Consider the following 20,990-nt stretch of genomic DNA (forward strand, 5'->3'; position numbering starts at 1 on the left):
GAGATCCGAGGGGAGACTGTGGCTGAGATCACCGGCAGAGAATAGCTCTGTGACAGAAACAGACAAAGTTACAACGAGGCAAAAAAAACCCCAGCGCAAACTATTTACTTAACTTGGTCGAGGTAGGAGCCATAACGTCGGTATCGTGCAAGCATACAGAGACAATCTGGCGCTGGTAGAGCCTGGTAGATATGCTGTGGAGACTGATTGACGTCAGGTGTGATCAGCAGCAGGCGGGAGACCAGGACGCCAGACCAGAATGCACACACACACACACACACACACACACACCACACACACACATAGCAATGAACAGGGGACACCCAAGAAACACAAGGAGAGGAAAAGCACACAGATCAGGGGGAACTAGAGGCTAACTATAACAGGTGCTGTACCTGCTACGTGTCAGCACATGCCGGGGTAAACACGAGTATAGCTACGTGTTCTTTTGACCTTCTATACTTGCTGTAGTTTTTTGGTGCACAGTTTTGCAATGCAGTGGAAAATTACAGAAAATAACAGACGGTTCAGGAAGTGTAACTTTGTTTTTACTTCCCCACATCCTCGTGTGAAGTGAGTAAGAGGAATGATGTCCAAAACTATGAAAATGTGGTTGTTTCCAGGTTGTAAAAACAGATACATTTTCCTTTAAACGCTTGCAGATTTAACCTGAATACATCAGAGAATAAGATTAATTTATTCTTTCTTATTATTTTGTTTTTGTTTAATTCTTTAATTCTTTTTTTCCATTTCTCCCATTTTCTCACCCCTCCATTGTCTATTTATTCTTACTCCAGTGGTTTCGCTCGCTCTTACTGGTTATGTTTCCACCCAGATATCGAGCCAATTATATCTCAATTTTAGTGAAAATTAAGTGTTTTCCCTCATCTACTGTTTAGCAAATATTCTGAAGAGGCCACAACAACAACAACAACAACAACAACAACAACAACAACATAAAACAGTAACTGTTTTGTAAAGCTGCTGCATTATGGTATTCCCTCACTGCACTTAAGATGGGGTTTTCATACGTACATGAGCTGCTTTATCTACTCAAACTGTGCTGGTTTTGTCTGCCATTATTCTTATTTTTAAATTTGAATTAAAATTGTTCGGGCTCTCTTGTGGCGCAGAGGCAAAGAGACGGACAGAAAGCTGCACTGCTACGTCTACAACACAAAAAATCATCACTCATCGTAAAAGCTTAAGAACTTTTAGTGATATTTAGCCTTTTATTTGAAATTTCTGCCTTTTCCACTCAGGTTTTTGACTGTTTGGGATAAAGATGCACATAAAAACAGCTGGATACAAACATTTTTCTCACCTCTCTCTCTCTCTCTCTCTCTCTCTCCATCTATCTTTTTCTATCCCTAAACTGACTTGACTTGACTGATGTCCTGGTTAGACAAGTTAAAAGCAGGGAAGGACATTCCTGCAAACGGCCTCTGAAGAAGCCACAGTGATTTATAGTGGAGATGACATGGGTGGTGTGTGTTTGACGGTGTGTGTATTGTTGATCTGTGTGTATGTTTTCATAATGGGTGAAGAGTGCTTCTGACAGCACACTTAAAAACACACTTAACTTTGGTATGACAGGGCGATAATGACAGATGAGTGAATGGAAATGCAGCGTAATTATCGGTGTTGAGTTCTGTAAATAAATCTCATCTCGCAACGCTGTCATGCCGTTTCCTCTGACCTCAGTTCTTTAAAAAACAAATCGTTTTTTATTACTAAAGATGTGGCGTACACGTCTTTCTCTCTCTTTTGCTCTCACACAAATATTCCTTTCTAATAAACCTCTCTCTGTTTATCTCTCTCTCTCTCTCTGGGTCAGTTTGGCGGCGGTCCTCGGGCGGCTGTGGTTGTGTCTGGCGGGGTCCCTGAGGCCCCCCGTCTGGAGCTGATGGAACAAGACTCCAAGGACTCGGCCCAGAGCACCAGCACCTCATCCAGCTCCGAAATCCAGCCAGAGTACAATGTAAGATGTCTGAGAGAGTGTGCGTGATCATTGACAAATGAGTATATGGAGGAGAAAGGCTAGGGGAGATAACAGGACTAGAAACTAGATAGATGACTTGGAAGATCTTCAAAGAAATGAATGAAAAGGAAACAAACGTCTGCAGGTGCTGAACACGTCTCAAAATGCAGATTGTTTCGTGAAGTGGAAAAGTAATTTTTGTTTCACGTTCTCCTGGATTCAAGGACAAGGAAGTCCATTTTAAGTGTCACTGTGCTGTTATTTGGCATTAATCACACGAGGCCATGGGAACAGAACTGAGAGCAGAAATGCTCCAGATGTTTCTCAGCATGTGTTTAAATCACTCCTAATGAATATTGTATTATTCTAACTAAATCCCCCAAAAGTACCATTCAAATGAGGCACTCATTTGGCATTTGTTCTTAGAGGAATTACTAATATAATATGATCTTAGCTTATTATTTTTTATCCAGTTACATCAGCCCAGTCATGCAGACTTACAGAATAGTCTGACAGGAAGACGGCTACTCTGGTTTAATGTTTATTATCTTCTATTTGGTGAAAATGTTGTGGAAATTAGTCAGTAGTCATGAGTCCTCGTGCAACCCAGTGATGTTCCTGGACAGGATTTAGGTATTCTCCAAAAATTAAATGCTTGATGATCTGTCACCATGTCTGTTTTGATTCAGATTAAGATGCACATTAAACACATTTGTCTAGATATTTTCTATTATTATTAAAATGGAACAAATTTAAAGGATTGTGCAGCCTTGGAGGTTTAGAGGTCTGGGAGCTCTTTCTCGTTTTAAGCTGCAAATATACTATAAAAGTCTTAGAGACATCAGAAAAATACCTTGAAAGCACTCTTGGGTCATAACAAGATGATCAGAAGGAAGTTAGGATGAGCAAAGGGAAAGAAACAGAGAGAGACAGAGAGTCCGACAGCTGTGTCGATGCAGGAGAGACAGAATATTTTAAAAAGGGGAAGAGGAGGTTTGGCAGTATTAGAAAGACGAGGAGGGTAACTCCCTTCACACACCACAGAACCTCCTCCACCTGGCCTTGTGTTAGTGCAGGTGGCCACAAACACACACTCACAGAGTCTGGCTGTGTTTGCTCTGTATCAATAGTTTCATTCAGGTCATGATGACCACAAGTCTGCACAGCAGGGCCTGTGTGTGAGTGTGTATGTGTGTGTGTGTGTGTGGAGACTCTGTGGATACCCATACAGATCTGCATGCATACATTTCCTCCTCTGCATGTCTCACGTCTGTTTTTTTTTTTTTTTCTTCTGTGTGGACGCAATCTCACAGTACATATGCTTTTTGTGTATGTTGATGGGTATCAAGTGTGTTTTTGTGTGTTTTCACTCACTCCTGGCTTAACTCAGTGGAGCGTAGCATCCTTTAATGGAGTCAGACTCCATTACAAAGCCTAATGGGTTTTCTCTCTTAAGGCTAACTTGAGGATCTCACGGCCTCGGCTCAACTGGGATTTGTCTGCAAGCATAGAAATCCCACTTGCTCATAAACCAGCACACTTAACTTTCAAAAGAAAGAAAGACAGAAAGAAAAATGGGTCAATTATTGTATTATTAGGGACGTTGGATGTTTTCTTTAAGGCCCACAAAAAGACTGAAGTGCAAAGCTAACAGCAGAAATAAAGGAAACACCTGAGCAAATCAGAGATCACAGACTACTGTGTATTTTCAGACAGGTGTAGAGTGATGCTGAGGTGAATAAACACTCTTCAGTTTATGTTCATGATGCTTTAAAGATCTGGATATTTATCTTGATAAAATTCTAAAATGTATTGATCCATGCAGGGAAACTTTTTCTCTCTTCCACATGGAGGTCAGAAGTCAGGGTCAGCAGTGAGTCACGCTTTAGACATAAAACATTTTGTTTTCCGTTTGTTTTTTATTAAAAACAGGGTACAGGAGTGGGGGGGGGTTTCCCCTTAAATGTTAACTAAACTCTCTCCTCTACTCCTATCTCTCCTTCCTTTCTCCAACAAAACATTTGTTTTTTTTCTGAGAAAACGAAAGTATTTTGCAAAATTAGTGTTTGTCTTTCATCCTTTTCAGCATTTATCTGCTCAAGGTTGTTTTTTTTTTTTTTAACTAGTCTTGAGGATGCAGGTTTCTTTCAAAATGTCTTCATCCATGACAAGAATGTTTTTTGGCACTGGAAAGCTAATATGTCCAGTCTATTGTTTTCATTTTCTCTTGTTCTCTTTCTTCTATTTACTATAACTGGAGTAGGGGGTTTTCCGCTTTTGCATAATGCAGATATCATTACAGATTTCTCTCAAACCATTAATCTAACTCTCTTTCCGTTATCTTCATTCTTCCTCTCTTCTGCCATATTTCCTAATCTTTTCATCAAGACAGCAAGACAAGAAGATACTTCTGCCAAAGCGTCCTGTTTTCTCTCCTCGGTTCTCTGCACCTGCAGTATCAGGGAAAGAAAAATGTCAAATCAGTAACATGACTCTTGAATTGATCTACTTTTCTGCCCTCAATTCCTCTTCTCTACATCTCAAATCTTTCGTTTTCCTGTGTCTCAAAGAACACATGTCTCACATGTGGTCATGTTAAATCAGACCTTTTCTTTATGTCCTTCTGTACTTTAGAGACAATAAGACATTTTTTGCATTGGTAAAGTAGCACAAAGTACAAGACCATGCCTCACTCCTCTCCCCCTCTCCTCTGCCTCCTACATCTGTATCCTCCCTCCTCCATCCAGGACAACAAGGGTTTTGGCATCGGCGAGCTGGTGTGGGGGAAGATCAAAGGCTTTTCCTGGTGGCCCGGCATCGTGGTGACGTGGCGCGCCACCGGCAAACGGCAGGCCAGCCACGGCATGAGGTGGCTGCAGTGGTTTGGAGACGGCAAGTTCTCTGAGGTGAGGAAGGAAGAAAAAAACAGACTGTAGTAGGGAACTCAAATGATGGCTGTAGATCTCGTACTTTGTTTGATGCCACGTTTCTTTTCTCTCCAGGTTTCAGCAGACAAACTGGACTCCATCACTGCCTTCCCCAAGTTCTTCAGCCAGGCTTCCTACACCAAGCTGGCCTCCTACCGTAGGGCTATCTTCCAAGCGCTGGAGGTAAGCTTTAAGGTGTATTAGGTGCAACTTTTTGAAATTAACCAACAAAACGGTTTTCTTCTGGAATGTGATGGAGGGTAAAACCACGTAACCGTACTTTACTCACACTTTTATTTTGGGGGCAGAGTTAACCTGCCCTCTTCCTCTTCTTCAGTGCAGGTGTAGGAACATTTCAGAAAGAGCCGTAGCAGAACTTTGTCAACTCATAAAGGAGAAAGGAAACCTTTAGATTTCAGGTTAATTTCCTAAATCCACCTGGTGTTCACCAGATAAGAGAATTAGCTAACCGGTACTGACTACGCCACATTTATTGAAGAAAAAGAAGAAAACTCAATAACAAAATGTCGGGGTCAACCATCGACCTCAGCGCTGGAAAGATCAGATTTTGTCCTGCTGTATTTCAAATAAAAGTAGTAAAAAAAAAACCTTTTCATTTCTAGAATCAGCTTCTGATCGATTAAAATCACATTGGCAGAAAAATCTGAATCTCATTTATGGCCCAAAACAGAAACATTCTGACGTGGTAAAACTTTGAAACACTGTTTTCCTGGTTGATCAGCGGCAACAAGCGAATACGAACTGTTACAGCCGTTATGGCTGGTGTGAGATAAGTAGTACCGAACTGTATCGGGGCTTGTTTGCATTATGATAATCTGAAATGATTTAGAGCAACAGCAGCGCAGAGACACGAGTGTGAAGCTCCAGACTTTCACCTGAGACACAGAATCTGTGAAGTCTGCTGTTTTGTGGGACCCAGTGCATTAGAAACAGATTTTTTGGGATGTGTGTGTGTGTGTGTGTTTTGGGGAGGTGTCAGTGGCTAATTGTGTGTCAGATCTGAGGTCTGCTGTAAAAACATGCTGTATGGTTTCCCTGCCAAGAACACGGCAGTTCACTGGAAGCGCGCGCGTGTGTGTGTGTGTGTGTGTGTGTGTGTACCAGTAGCCAAGTAAAACAAACACAGATATGTGTCTGAAAGCGATTCCTCCTCGCTATCTATTCCCTCTCATCCTTTCAATACCATGAGAGAGACGGGCGAACAAGCGTCAGGCAGGATGAACGGAGAGGAGAAAGTGTCGTCAGATCATAAAGATGGCGAGGAACAAGATGGAGGTGGTGAGACAGGCAGTAAATACAGTATGTGACTGCACCACAGATAGTAAATAAAGACAAATAACTGTACTGTCTGTTAGAAAGAGTATTTGATTATTTCTGGTGTCCCATGTCGGGCAAATAGACAAATGATACTTTTGATTACAATAGGGGAGTATTAACAGGAGATAATACAATACCTGAATGTCTGCACCAGACCTTCCAACACTCCCGTTTTTCCCGGGTTTCTCCCGTATTTCAAGGCCATCTCCCGGGGCCGTCCCGTTTTGCGGTTTCTCCCGGGAAATTCCTGTAATTTGCATGGCCCTCAAACTTATGAATAATCGTCATACACGGGTCCAAGTTTTGGATGTTTGTCTGACGTCTGAAGTTACCAGATCAGTCTATGAAACACAATACATACAATTTCAACCCATCCGTCATCCCATCTGATGTGTGACTATACTTTGAAATGACGGCTTACTTTGAAATGAGCGTAAATGTGTAGAGCTACAAAAAAACGTTTTATATTTAACAAAATAAGCAAATGTGTTGCATTGTTAATGTTGTCTGAGTAAACAGTCACACAAGGACTTAAATAAAATAAGGAAATCTGGTTTGCGGCCAGGTATTAAACTGATGACAACCAACAAAAGCAATCTTTAGTTAAAATATGAAAATACACAAATATTGAAAATACATAACATTATCTAAATAAAAAAATGTACAAACAGGAAATATTTAATCAAAGAACAAGTGAACCAGACTTACAATTTGACCCATGCCAATTCTCTTTTTTTTTAATTTACATTTTTTGATATTTGGTGCTATAGGCGGAAAAACAAAAAAGTAATTAAAAAAATGCTGAGGTTCATCCCTTCTGCGTTTGTTAGACTTTCCTCTTTTAGATAAGATAAGAATCTCCTCAGTTAGTGGGAAAAAAATGTTTTTTATTCCTAATGACTTGGCTGACTTGACTAAATCACCATCTTTTTGAAATTACTGGGACGAAACGAAAGTTTAGAAGTTTCAGAAGTAAAAAGTTCATGTTCATTAACCTTGGAAAAACAGAAGTGTGACAAAATGTTTTATATATACAGCATATATATCTTAGCAGTGTTGTGCAAGTTCACACTTCACAGGAGCTAGCTCAAAGTTCAGTTCACACAGATTAAAATGAACTAGTTCACGTTCGTTTCTACGAACGCCGTGAGTTTGACTCGGGCGGAGGAGGCCCTTTAATGATTTCTTGTGATCAGCGTTCGCTCGCAGATATTTTCCAGACTGGTCGGATGCAAACCGATGCGCTCAGTTCACCGTTCACCAAAACCACGAGTGCGTTCAATGAACGCCGCTGGGTCTTAGCACGTGACGACAACCGAGCAAACTCTTATCTGTTGAACTCCATGCAGTGGAAAGCTCTGGAAAGAAAAGCTATTAAGAGATGCTGAAAAAGAGATATTGAATACAAAAGACAAGCCCTAACTTGCTTCCTGTATGTGAAAACACCCTCAGTAGTTTCTTTCTTTCTTCCTTTCATCTCTTTGCTTTCACCTACGACATCTTTCATTCTCATCTGTTTGTTTTTCAGTGGTTTATGTTTAATAGAGACAACTGCTTGTGCGTGTGTTTATCTCTATCTGTATGTGTGTCTACTTAAAGACATCTAGCTGACAGATGTGTGAGTCAGACTGCAGGCCTCTTCACGCTGCTGTTTTCCCTCTCTCTCTCCTTGTGGCTACCGTGTTTTGCCTGCCTCGTTCGCCCCGTCTACTTCCTGTCATCCCTCTGTCTGCGTGGTGCCTCGGCCCTCGACTGTCACTCAGTCGATCTCTCGTCTCCCTACTTACGGGATTAGAAAACCAGAAAGAAGTCTAAACATTCAAAACTCTCCAAAACTCTTTATCTCTCTGCCTCTCGCTCACAGATGTCCAGTTTCCGGGCGGAGAAGACGTTTTCTCCCTGCGAGTCGGACAGTCCAGAAGACCAGATCAAACCCATGCTTGACTGGGCCAACGGCGGATTCCTGCCCAAAGGAGAGGAGGGACTCAAACCTACACGCACCGCCGGTGAGCAAGGCAGCAGGATCATCACAAGCAAGCTGCAAATGTTGTGCCTCCCAAATTCACCCTTTAGTCAGGAAGTAAGAGTTTGTTTCTGTGTCCCCCTGCAGAAAGTAACCCTCTGGACCACCAGGTCCTCGATGTTTCTCTGCCAGAGTATTTCCCCAGCGCCAAGCGGCCCAGAGTCAGCCTCTGTAAAAACAAGGCCGCCCCTGAGGAGTCCTACAGCAGAGGTAGAGGTCAAAAGTCAAACTCACCGTACACTGGATGTATACTTTGTTAAATATGGTCTCTGTAAATATGGAAGTTTTGCTTGTTGGAACTGGAGTTTTTGTATCATTTCTCTTCATTGACATGTACAGGGTTTTTTTGTGTGTGTGTGTGTTTTTATTATTTATTTTTATTATTTTTTATTATTCTATAGTTTTTATAGAATATAACAGTACAGTTTTATCATTATCATTCATAGGATCAGATCTTACCTTTTTTTAAAGTAACAGTATAATTACATTATTCCTTTTGTGACCGAGTTTCTATTTCCGATTTTCATGGTAACGTTTGACTGTTGTCGATATGAGCTGGTGCCATGTTTACACTAGCAGAGATAAAATCATATCTTATTTATTAAAAACTTGAAAATGCTGCTGTTAGCAGGGTTATGCAGGTTTCAGTTTCCCTGCTTTTTGTCTGTTAAAGGTATAAAAAGAAACTAAACTCATACATTTGATATTTGTTTTGTGGTTTAGATTAGTTTTAGTTTCTTAAGTTACTTTTTTTTGCATTTGTTTTATTTGGTTGAGTGTACTATAATATGGAGGATGGTATTTATATGAGCTTATGAAAATGTGCTTTACAACATATATGTCCTTATTTTCCTCTCAGAACAAATGGTGAATGAAGTTCTGAAGAATAAAAGAAGTATAGAAGGTAAAGACTCACACCTTCACGTGTGCGTTTGCGAATTCATTTGTGAATTTTCAACCGTGTCGTTTCATTTTTACTTTCTCGGCCGTTGATTGATCTGTGTGTGTTTTGGCAGAGTTCTGTCTCTCTTGTGGAAAGATGAGAGTAGCAACCTTCCACCCACTGTTTGAAGGAGGCCTGTGCCAAACATGCAAGGTAAGATAAGATAGAAGCTGTTTTGCAGCAGTTGCAGTACAAATTAGGAAAGAGTGCCAAAACATAAAATGAGAAGTGGCATATAACTATGATGTATGAGGTGGTTGTTTTATATAATCAGCAGCTTGTCTCAGTGTCAGAGTGATGAAACCTTTCCAAACCAAGAGAACATCCAATAATAATAATGATAATGATGATAATAATGATGATAAGCACATGTATAAGGAAGAAGAATAATATTCGGATACTTTACCTGAAGGAACACATTCTCATGCTGACAGACTAAAGGTTTTGACCGGTATCGGTTTCCAAACGCTGATATTGATGCCAATAAAATGAATATAGCTGATATTTAATATCTTCAAACTAAAGTCTAAACCAGTTCAACCCAGAATAATTAATTTTTTTTCACTTTATGTTAAGGGTTACATACCCAGCTTTCACTGGAAAAATGAGTATACATGTTTAGTAAACGCACACACAGAAAAAGAAACTCCCAAAAGGGAGTCTTCCTCCGCTTCCCAGATTTAGCCGTTAATCATTAAATGGAATTTATTGCAGGACTCCATTATCTATTCCCATTTTTAGCTAAGTGCACCTGATAAACTGGAAATTGAGTGTCGGTTTGAAGATGATTTTTTATTTTATTTCAACAGATGTGCTGTTGTGTTAGAGGGTGTGTCGCTAAAGCCAGATGTGTGAAGTCGTGTCAATAAGTATTTTTCTTTCTGCGTGTTCAGGACGTGTACCTGGAGATGTCCTACATGTACGATGACGACGGTTACCAGTCCTACTGCACCGTTTGCTGCGGAGGTCGAGAGGTTCTGCTCTGCGGCAACGCCAACTGCTGCAGGTCCGACACACACACACACACACACACACATATAAAGAAACAGTACATATAATAAATGAACTACTCCTTCTCCACAGATGTGTTTATCTGTCCGTTCGCCTCCTCTCCTCTCTTCCCTCCTCCTCCAGGTGTTTCTGCGTGGACTGTCTGGACATCCTGGTCGATCCCGGAGCGTCTAACAACGCTCGGTATCTGGACCCGTGGCGATGCTACATGTGCCAGCCGCTGCTGCAGTACGGCGTCCTGAAACAACGGCACGACTGGAGCCTCAAGCTGCAGGAGTTCTTCGCCAACGACAACGGACAGGAGTTTGTGAGTCACTTTGCTTTGTATGAGATTTGGCAAAAGGTGAATGATCTGGGATGTTCGAAACAGCAACAGTAACTTCTATATATCTAAATAAAAAATCTATTTTTCTACTCTAAATCAGTGGTTCCCTGCCTGCGGGTTGCAGGGAATGATTAATAAGATGCTACACTTTTTTACTGTGAAATACTGGATGGTTTGACCTCCTCGGGGCCTCTAAACATTATTCAAATAAAACAATCTATAAAGGGAACATCACTCTTATGCAACTTATGTGACAAGGTGTTGCAAGTAGGCACTGCTTCACTTTAAAGGGTCACAAGCCACACAGTTTGAAAACCACCCCTCTATATCTTTCTTCTCTTATGTTTTACCTCTCTAATCCTTTTTCTTCTTTGAGCCACATTTCTGAAATACAGCGAAATTAATTAAAGTGAAATGTAATAGATTTTCAGTCGTGAATTTGTCGTGATCGTAGGCCAAAAGCCAGACTTGCCGGGAAAAGCTGGGTCAGGTCACATCAGCAGAAAAAAAACAGTGTAGACTTCATGCTGTGATATTTCTGAGGCAAAAACTTAGTGTTTTTTTTTTTTTTTTTGGGATTGCATCATAATGTAACATTCCAGCAGAGCAGGTCTCCCAGTCTTTCAGTCTTCCAGTAATGAAGATAAAAAAACGTTTTGTAATGTACTGATCGGAAAATGAACCAACAGATTGTTCATTGTTGACAGATTTGGTTCAGAAAGAATGAAGCACAGAGAGCTTTAACTCCTGCGATGACACCTGTAATGCTGACAACCACCTAAAATAACAAATGAAACTTATGAAAACAATATATTTTGACACTAAGCTATAGACCAAAAGCAGACACAAGAGACGGTTTAGCTGCTTTTTACCGTTAAACCATCTTCCACCTAGATAACAGCCTCCCAGATGCCTAAAATATAATTTGTCTCCTTTATGTTTTTCTTCCAGGAGAAACCAAAGATTTACCCAGCAGTCCCTGCAGAGCAGAGACGACCAATCAGAGTCCTCTCCCTGTTTGACGGCATTGCCACTGGTGAGTGTGTGTGTGTGTGTGTGTGTGTGTGTGTGATAAGAGACGACAGTGAATGAATATATTTGTACTGATGTCTTGATGTTTCATTCATCTAAAACGCAGCAGGTCATCATACAAAAACGTGTGTTTGTGTGTGTTTCCAGGCTACCTGGTTCTAAGGGACCTGGGTTTTAAGGTGGACCAGTACGTGGCGTCAGAGGTGTGTGAGGACTCCATCTCAGTGGGCGTTGTCAGACATGAAGGAAAGATCCAGTACGTCCACGATGTCAGGGACATCTCAAAGAAAAACGTAAGACAGAAAATGTTTACAACTATCCTGTTTGGTAAATGCATTTGAATATCTAACTTTAACAAAATGTTTGCTGACTGAAATAAGTGAAACTTGAAAATACTTTAATGCTATCAAGTGTCAGGAACAACAGGACCACACCTGTTCAAAATGCTTTAGTGGACCTACTTATATTAACTGTTTCAGTTGTCTAATATACAATTTATAAGACACATGGCTTTTGTTGAGTTGAATTACTTTAACGTGTACAAACACAAAACGCTACAAAGCAAACTTTGGTTTTTACTTTGTGGGAAATTAGTTCTAAAACAAAACTGTATTTCAGCCCAAACAGGACTAAAAACGTAAGAACTTTTAGTGATTATTTTTAAGCTAAATGTTTTTTTGTGTGTTTAGTTGCTGATTCACATGAATTTAAGAGTTGGCTCTGTCTCCTCTGTGTGCGCAGGCTTTCAGACAAACTGCACCGTTAATCATCTGCATTAGGATGAATGTTATGATGAAAATGAGTTAACCGCTGTGCAGGTTGTGTAGATTGGTTTCATTTACAGTCAGGGTTGAAATATAAAGCTAGGGGTTAGGAAATTCATGTACTGACAAGTATATCAATGTGTTAGCATGTGTGAAGCTTTGATTGTCTTATTTTATGTCACTTCAGGGGAAATGTATCTCAACACTGAGTGATTTGTTGACTTAGAAAGCTGCTCAGGTGTCAGGGGAGATAAATCAAGCGTACCTTAGGCGCTCATGTGTCACGAGAGACCTTTGTTTGTTTTCAGCTCCACGTCTCAGTCTCTGTTAGACAGACAGGTGGGCTGCAAACATTGATATTTTGAGTTATTATAGATGGTTAAACCTACCTGCACAGAATATTTATAGCACAAAATTAAATAAATAGTTCAAATATGCTGACTTACTTTTCTTTTCCGACGGTGAGGTGAGAATACTGATCCCACTCTCATTTCTGTGTGTTGGGGCGCTAGAGCCGGGAGGCGATTAGCCTAGCTTAGCATAAAGACTGGAAGCAGGGGATAACAGCTAGCCTGGCTCTGTTCAAAGATCTCTAAAACCTCTAAAACTCACCAATCAGTGAGCTGCATCTTGTATGTTTAATCCGTACAGAAAAAGAGGTTTTATTTTGTGATGAACAGTTTATCCGTCCGCCCAGCACTTCTGTGCAGCATCTCCTCTGGTTGCCTGGCAACCTCACTAATAAAAAAAAAAGACTCCAGGAAAATGCTGTTGTTCTGCAAACTCTAAAAAAAAACAACAACAAATTGTTGTTTTTACATATATGTTTACAAATGGATGCTATGCTAAGCTAGGCTAGTCACGTGAGAGTGGTATCAATGTAATTAATTGAAGTGTATTGTAACATTATAACACACACACACACAGCAAACGGAGGCTAGCAGCTGCAGTGACGTGGTTCAGGGCAGAGGATAAAGAGCAGCTTCAGCCTCTGTAAATCCCCTCAGGAAGCCTTTCACTTGTTAGTCACGCTGTGTGTGTGTGTGTGTGTGTGTGTGTGTGTGTGTGTGTGTGTGTGGGTGTTTAGGGGTTCACGGCCCTGCTCCCTATTAGCTGTTATGTCAGAGATTAAGAGCACCTCCACCTCCATCGCCTGTTCTCTTTCTCTGCGTTCCTTAACTCCTTATTTCTTTCTTTCTCTTCATCTCTTTCATTCCTCTCTTTCCTCATTGTCCTCTGGAAAAGGACGGGGGACGGATGTGAAAGGGTGAAAGAGGACAAAGGGGTGAGCAGATGTTAGAGTTTAGGTGGTGGGTCTTGTGCCTGTTGCTGGTTAAATGGATAAATGACATTTAGATCCATTAACTGATTAGTCAATCAACAAAAAAAGCAATCAGCGACTGTTTCAATCATCGAATAATCATTTGGAATTTTTTTTTAAGTGAGAAAATGTCCAAAAATCACTGGTTTGAGCTTCTTAAATATGAAAATTTGCTGCTTTTCTTAGTTTTTTAAAATAATTTTAAACTGAATATCTTTGTGCTTTGCACTGTTGGTCGGACAAAACAAGCAATCTGAAAACGACAACTTGGCCTTTGCAAAGTCTTGAACATAATCAGCAGATTAATGAAAAAAAAGTTAGTTGCAGCCCTAATGACTTTACTGCTTACTTTACATTTAAATACTTAAGTAGAATTAAGGAGATGCTGATTTTCTCTCCTCATCATTACAGTGCTCTTTTCGGTATTACATTTGATATCAGAGCCAGTCAGTTATTGAGAGCTCGCACTCAACAATCATTAAATATTAGTGCTGCAAAGAGAAAACATCTGCATACATAAAAAGTTTAATGAACCTGAGCATTAGATGATTCTTGGTACTAAAATCTCACTGTTTTGTAAATGAACTTGTAGAAGATACATGAAAAATTGGAAATCTGTTACTCAGTACTTTAGTTCTAGTGTCATTTTGTCGTTTTATTCATGCAACAGCTGTCGCTCCCTCAGTCTAACACTTGGTGGTGCTGTTGTCTATCTCAGCTTCTGGAGTGGGGTCCATTTGACCTGGTGATTGGAGGAAGTCCCTGCAACGACCTGTCAATCGTCAACCCTGCGAGGAAGGGCCTCTATGGTAAGTGCCTGCCAGAGGAAATCATTTCATAGACTGTGTTTTTAATACTTATTGGGAATTTTAATAATACATTAGAGGTGACAGTCCAGTTATATGGCGTATTTAAAGTTTGTTTTGGTAAATTACTCTTCATTTAAAGGCACCGATGTATCCAAGAGTTTGAGCAGTGAATGGATGCGGCGCATTAAAGTCTATTGGAAACCATAGTCATTTTAGTTTCAACATTATGAGTTGAGGTGAATATGTTTAGTTTCCCATGATTGTCTAAAGGCTGTTTCCTACTCTGTGGATACAATCTCAATCTTAGATACAGTATACTGGGTATTGACTGTAGGAGATTTCATCCTGGAGGGGCCACTGGGAGGTGGTTATATTCCTAAACCTCATCAGGGAGACGTTCAGTCTGTACTGAAGCACTGTAGCAGGTTGGCGATGTTTTCTTGGACTCTGATGGTGTTTTGTTGCTCCAGAAGGCACAGGGAGGCTGTTCTTTGAGTTTTACCGTCTGCTCAGCGAGGCCAAGCCCAAAGAAGGAGAGGACCGGCCGTTCTTCTGGATGTTCGAGAACGTGGTCGCCATGGGCGTCAATGACAAGAGGGACATCTCACGCTTCCTGGAGGTGAGTTACACTGTAGACTGTTTATTTACAGCTGTTATACTCAGTATAAACAGCTGTAACTATCAAAAACATCAACCTGAAGCCTAATCTGAGACCTGACCCCCTAAATGTTCGTCGTAAGTCTAATTTTGAGTGACTTCCCCTTTGATCCACCGGTAGTCGTTTGGTTTCCTGTGAGAAACGGCAAGAAAGAATGATTAAAAAAACAGCAAAGTGCCTGAGAATCATTTAAGTGCAGTGTATTTATTTATATTTGTGATTACCATGAGTTTATGAGTAATCACTGTGTGTCTTTGTGTGTGTTTTTTTTTTTTTTTGCAGTGTAACCCTGTGATGATTGACGCTATCGAGGTCTCTGCTGCTCACCGTGCCCGGTACTTCTGGGGAAACCTGCCGGGCATGAACAGGTAGGGGGAAAAAAAACTCAATTCTCAAATCAATTCTTAAGATTGGTGGGTTTATGGGACTTTTCAGTGGTGGTGAACATGTTAAAACACAGTATCTAAGGCTAAAATTGCTACTGTAATCTACACAAAAGACCAATGTTATATTCTGTGTGTGTTTTGCATATGACAGCAGATATTTACAGTATATAAATGTGATTAGTCCTCTCTGTTTCAGGCCTCTGTGTGCCTCTGGGATGGACAAGCTGCAGCTGCAGGACTGTCTGGACCACGGCCGAGTTGCAAAGGTTTGATATCTACAGAATAAAGTCAATGATGAGGAAATACGCTCTTTCACTCTTCACAGTTCTTGCTTGCAAAACGGCCGCTTGGTCGCGCTTGTTTGACCGTGTATTTGTTGTTTCGTAGTTTGGGAAGGTGCGCACCATCACTACCCGCTCCAACTCCATCAAACAAGGGAAGGATCAACACTTCCCTGTCCTGATGAATGGGAAGGAGGACATACTGTGGTGCACTGAGCTGGAGAGGTGAGCAGGAAACGCACACAAACACTGATAAATGAGGACAAAGACCCTCCAGATTCATTGCTTTTCAAATATATGAGCCATTTATTTGGATGGAACACTTTGATTTAGGCTGATGATACAGATTTACATCATACCGCTTCAGCACCACTGCGACGCTGACTGTGATGGTGGCTGTGTATTTCTTACCCTGCAGGATCTTCGGCTTTCCTGTCCACTACACAGACGTGTCCAACATGGGTCGCGGTGCCAGACAGAAACTCCTGGGCCGGTCCTGGAGCGTCCCCGTCATCAGGCATCTGTTCGCACCACTGAAAGACTACTTCGCCTGTGAATAGGCACCACCCACCACCAGCAAACAGACGCCACTCGTGAATAAACACCAGCTTTTCTATCGTGATGCTGGCTCTTCGTAAAGAGCTGGAGGTTTTCTCCGCTCTGTCGGCCACTTTGGCAGGCAAGCAGCCAGTTTCAGCAAAAAATCACTGTAGCTGGGAAATAGTGAAAGTAGCTGTTCGTCTGTGACCAGGATCCTGGTGATAATGCACTGCAGCCTTAAACACACATAACACACACTAACACAGAGATACGCATACAGCATAGGTGAGCACCTCTGGCTGTGATTTATCACTACCCCATAGTGTCAGAAAGAGAGGGAGGGTCAAAGGTCAGGTGTCTGATTCGCGAAAGTGCAGTGAAAGTTGACGACACCTGACCCTTGTGCTTTGTTTATTAACATTAGGCCTCTACAGTGATTTTAATAGGATATTTTTTTCTTTTAAAATGCCCTTGGAAGGCATTGTTTTTAAGCTGACAACACTTAGGAGTTGTAGAAAATAGAGAACGGCGCGGCACCAACGGCAGGCTACAACTTTTTAAGCGGCTCCGTATCAGACTTTTTTTTAAAAAGAAGTGTAATCGCTCATCCCTCCGTTTGGCTGACGATTAAACGAGCAGGGTGCTGATACAGGCCGTTAATGTAAAGAAAAACACTTTAAAGCTCACGTGAACCAAAGTCACAAGACGGACGGTTGAAGTCCTGCTCCCTGATTGGGTAACCCGCTGTTCCACCAGCCTCGGCCTGAATGTATTTTCTCAAAAAAAGGGTTTGTCCATCAGTCTGTCTAGAAAAGCCGCGACATGATACTGGAGTTTTCTAACATAACAGACATCTACACCTGTACTGGACGATAAAAGGTGAGCGTCTGTTCATTTCAAACAAGATAAAATGCATGATTCTTTTGTTAGCATTCGACAGCAACATATCCCATGAGTCTTAGCCACACGGGTGCGGTGAAAGCCTTGTGGGAGCTGTAGTTGTTCAATGACAATAATAACAAAATAATCAGTATTTTATCTGCCTATTTAGATTCGAATATGGGAAGAAAACCTTTTGAGTTTTTCAAAAGACCAATGAAAGGAAAATACATTCAGCAATGGAAGCTAGTGGACCACGAGCTAACCTGGAAATGAAGCAGGATTTTGGCTTTATATTTAGAAGAGTTCATATTCATAGTTTTTTGTTGTTGTTTGTTGTAAGAAAAACAATAATTTTACTTTTTGTCTTTTGCTTTGAGATGAGTTCATATGGACAAAATAGCTTCCTTAAAAAAACGAAAAAAAAAAACTGTTATTATAGATGATATAAAAATGTTTTTGTATAGATAGTGTGAAACTTTTTGAGTTATCCTGTTATAATGTCACAGCGACATCTCCCTGATAGCTACATACAAATACTTGAAACAAGCCAATGCAAAAACAGAGATATGGAGAATGGGTTTTTGTCTTTTGCCAACCATTCCAGACAGCTAAGAGTTAATGAGTGATGGCATTTATCCTACTGTAGATGTTTAGATTTTATCTTAAAAATAAAACTGTTTTAGTTTACTGTAATGGCTTGATGCCAGTGTCTCCACGTGTGGGTGATCCTGGTTGAAAGTAGTGCATCTGAAGCCAGGAAAGAGTGAGCGTCACTGTGTGTAAATGTGGTTTTGCAGCTGTTTCTGTTCAAACAAACAAAAAATGGTGGGAAACACTGGTGAACACGCAGTCTTTTTTTTTTTTTTTTTTTTTTGTAAACTAGCACTGACTACTTTTTGTTTAAAGGAGTTTTTTTTTTTTTTTTAGTTTCCAAAAAAACCTGACAAGAGGACTGCCGTGAAAATCATCTCTGTGATGCTGGTTGATACTGTGCTTAGTTTCGTGTGGTGCACATGCTTTGGTACGCAGTATGTATAAATACAGTAACTCTAAGTAATTGTGAAAGTGAAAAAAACAAGAATCTGAACGCGGCGCGTATTCATCGCCAAAAGATCACCGAGTTATTGCGACAATGTAGACTTTTAATACTCCTTAATAATGATAAAGGTTGTTTACAGTCTACAGGTCTGTGCCATTTCTGAATTGTCAATAAATCAGATAGCAGAAGGTCATACTGTATAAGTGTTAGCATGTTCACCAGACAGAAGTATTTACTGGACGGTTTATTTTGGTACCAGTTCTCTTGATGTGACCAAACTCGCAAAAACTCGCCGTAGTCCTTTGAAATATCTTTGTTTTGTTTTGACAACTGGAAGATTTTTTAAAATGCTGTTGCTGTCACCAAATCATACTAAATGGGCATTACCTCAGACAAAGGGGCAACTGTACATCACTCCTCCTATAGGATCTCTGTTCTGTGAAAATATACTGTAGCTTTCTGCTCCCATATGCCCTCTATATATAGATATATCTATCTATATCTATATATAGATAGATATAGATATATATAGCTTGTATTTTATCACTGGAACTTTTTTTACACAATGTTTTGCGTACTGTATTGATAGAAAGGTTTACAAGTGTTTTAACTCTCTTGTTTGAACAAGAACTACATTTTTTTTTTTTACACAAAATGCACAAGCCTTCTTAAAGAAGTCTTTTTCTGTCAAGTTTAAATGACCAGTTCATTTAGAAATGTAAGACTCCTCTGTGGTGCTCAAAGAGCCCCTTAAAGTGCCAGGAACCTCTTTTAGTTTTCAAGTCCTTTTTAAAAACCAAAAAGTAATTGTTTACATGCTTCATTAATACTGCTAAACTTGTTGAATGTTTTGCTTTAAAACAGTACGCAAAAATTCTTAGTTTTTCTTTCCTTTTTGTAACTGCTCTTTTAAAACTCTTTACATTGAGAACACATACGATATATATTAACACAGTATAAAGCTTGCTTGAGATTTGTAGCACGATATAGAGCATATTAATCAATAGCTTTTAGTATCTTTTGTTATTTAGATGTAAACCATTTGAGTGTGTATTTGTAGGCTTGAGTGTGAATGATATCTGAGGACAGATTTTTTTTTAATTAGTATAACCTTTTTATGCTGTATCTTTTATCAGAATCACATTTTAGGATTTGTTTTTCTTTCGCTTTTTTGTGCCTTTTTATGAATCCACACTGCAAAAGCAATACAAAAGGACAGATTCTGTGCTATTTTTATACTTCATTTGATGTATTTTTTATGTTTGAGTACTTCCTATAGCAATCTATATATAATTTTTACTCAATAAAATGCAGCTTGGCTGCTAAAAACCACTCTCGTGTGTCCTGTGTGAAATGCTAATCAATTTGTGTGTGTTTCGCTAGCAAGGACCGCACCATCAACAGTGATTTATTGATGAAAATGAAAGATTATGAGTGAAGCTTGAACTCTTGTACTTCTTCTGTCTGTTGGTTTGTGTGGGGAGGCGACGGAGAGTAGCAAGGAGGGGAAAAACAGGAGAAAGAAAGAAAGAAAGAAAGAAAGGGGCGGCAGGGAGGGGCGCAGAATACGAGAGTGAAAAAGGAGGAGATGGTTTAGGTGGGTATTTATGGGAATGCTGGAAGTGGTGTAATGGAGGTGCGGCCCTGCTCCTGAAACTCTGCTAAATAGGGTGTCGTAGGGGCGAGGTGCTATATGGAGGTATGTGGACCCAAAAGCAGATGACAAGGAAGCGGTCTCAGGGTGAAGTAGCCGGATGACTACCGTGTTTATTGTTGGGTGGAATGCAGGCAAGAACAGGCAGAGGGGAGCAGACAGGTAATGAGCAGACAAAAGCCAAAATCCAAAAAAGGTTCACCGGAGAACAAAGAATCCAAGATAAACTCAGTCAAGGGTTCGGCAAGGAACAACACCATGTGTACAACAATGATCCGACACAGAACAAAGAAAAGACCCAGACTAAATACCCAAGGGGAGGTGAGACAACGAGACACAGGTGCAAACAATCAAGGGAGGACCAACAATCAAAACTGGAGGGAAAACACAGACAGGAAGTAAAAACACAAGACACACAAGGGAAGGAGACTACTACAAAATAAAACAGGAAGTGATAACACCAAAACCACCACATAGGGGGCAGAAAACAGGGGCAAAAAGGTCTGTAAGGTTGCAAATACGGATTATTTTCATTACTGCTTAATCCACTAATTAGCTTTTAGTGACTCCATTAATTGTTCAGTATGCAAAAATCATAACAATAATGACAAATTCGCATAGCTTATTCATAAAGTGATGTCTTAAAATTGCTCGTCTGAGCAACTGTCAAAACTCCCCAAAAGTATAGTTAGTTCAGGCAGGCCACGATGTCACGCTCAGCTGATCCCCTTCTGTGCATTCAATTGGCAAAACTCATACAAGGCTCCTTATTTAAGCTGCTTTAGCCTGCTGCTTCCTCTGCAAGCTGCTTTGCAACCCGCCTCCACCGCCAGCTCCTCCTTTCATGCTGACTCTGTCTAATCAATGTCATTTCTGTTGTCATTGATGCCTGCTCTGTTCTGGACCCGGGGGGGCTGCTGCTGCTGCTCTCCCAGAACAGAGCCGTACTGCCAAATCTAACGAATGCAGATCAAATAAAAGTTCTCTTTGACTAAAGTGGTCCTGACTGAAATGCTTGAAAATGGTTGGAATTTTACATGATAAATAACTTTAATGGTTTATCAGTTATCAATATC

General features: G+C 40.5%; 1 protein-coding gene across 7 annotated transcripts in view; it reads left to right on the forward strand.

The window, feature by feature from the left end:
• dnmt3bb.1 (DNA (cytosine-5-)-methyltransferase 3 beta, duplicate b.1) overlaps positions 1-19,592 on the forward strand; it is a 48,992-nt gene extending 29,400 nt beyond the window's left edge. For 3 of the 7 annotated variants that reach the window (XM_044210179.1, XM_044210181.1, XM_044210186.1), the window contains exons 6-22: positions 1,838-1,981; positions 4,729-4,887; positions 4,984-5,091; positions 8,111-8,252; positions 8,357-8,479; positions 9,129-9,173; positions 9,286-9,365; positions 10,106-10,218; positions 10,347-10,530; positions 11,500-11,584; positions 11,728-11,873; positions 14,384-14,474; positions 14,945-15,093; positions 15,415-15,500; positions 15,700-15,784; positions 15,906-16,024; positions 16,218-19,592. In XM_044210179.1, coding sequence (XP_044066114.1) covers positions 1,838-1,981; positions 4,729-4,887; positions 4,984-5,091; positions 8,111-8,252; positions 8,357-8,479; positions 9,129-9,173; positions 9,286-9,365; positions 10,106-10,218; positions 10,347-10,530; positions 11,500-11,584; positions 11,728-11,873; positions 14,384-14,474; positions 14,945-15,093; positions 15,415-15,500; positions 15,700-15,784; positions 15,906-16,024; positions 16,218-16,359 — 2,001 coding nt within the window. In that variant the 3' untranslated portion in view covers positions 16,360-19,592. The remainder of the gene's footprint in view (positions 1-1,837; positions 1,982-4,728; positions 4,888-4,983; positions 5,092-8,110; positions 8,253-8,356; positions 8,480-9,128; positions 9,174-9,285; positions 9,366-10,105; positions 10,219-10,346; positions 10,531-11,499; positions 11,585-11,727; positions 11,874-14,383; positions 14,475-14,944; positions 15,094-15,414; positions 15,501-15,699; positions 15,785-15,905; positions 16,025-16,217) is intronic. The other 4 variants (XM_044210182.1, XM_044210184.1, XM_044210180.1 and 1 more) reach the window with 3 other exon arrangements.
• Positions 19,593-20,990: the final 1,398 nt, after the last annotated feature.

This window comes from Siniperca chuatsi, linkage group LG10, assembly GCF_020085105.1.
Source record: "Siniperca chuatsi isolate FFG_IHB_CAS linkage group LG10, ASM2008510v1, whole genome shotgun sequence".
NCBI lineage: Eukaryota > Metazoa > Chordata > Actinopteri > Centrarchiformes > Sinipercidae > Siniperca > Siniperca chuatsi.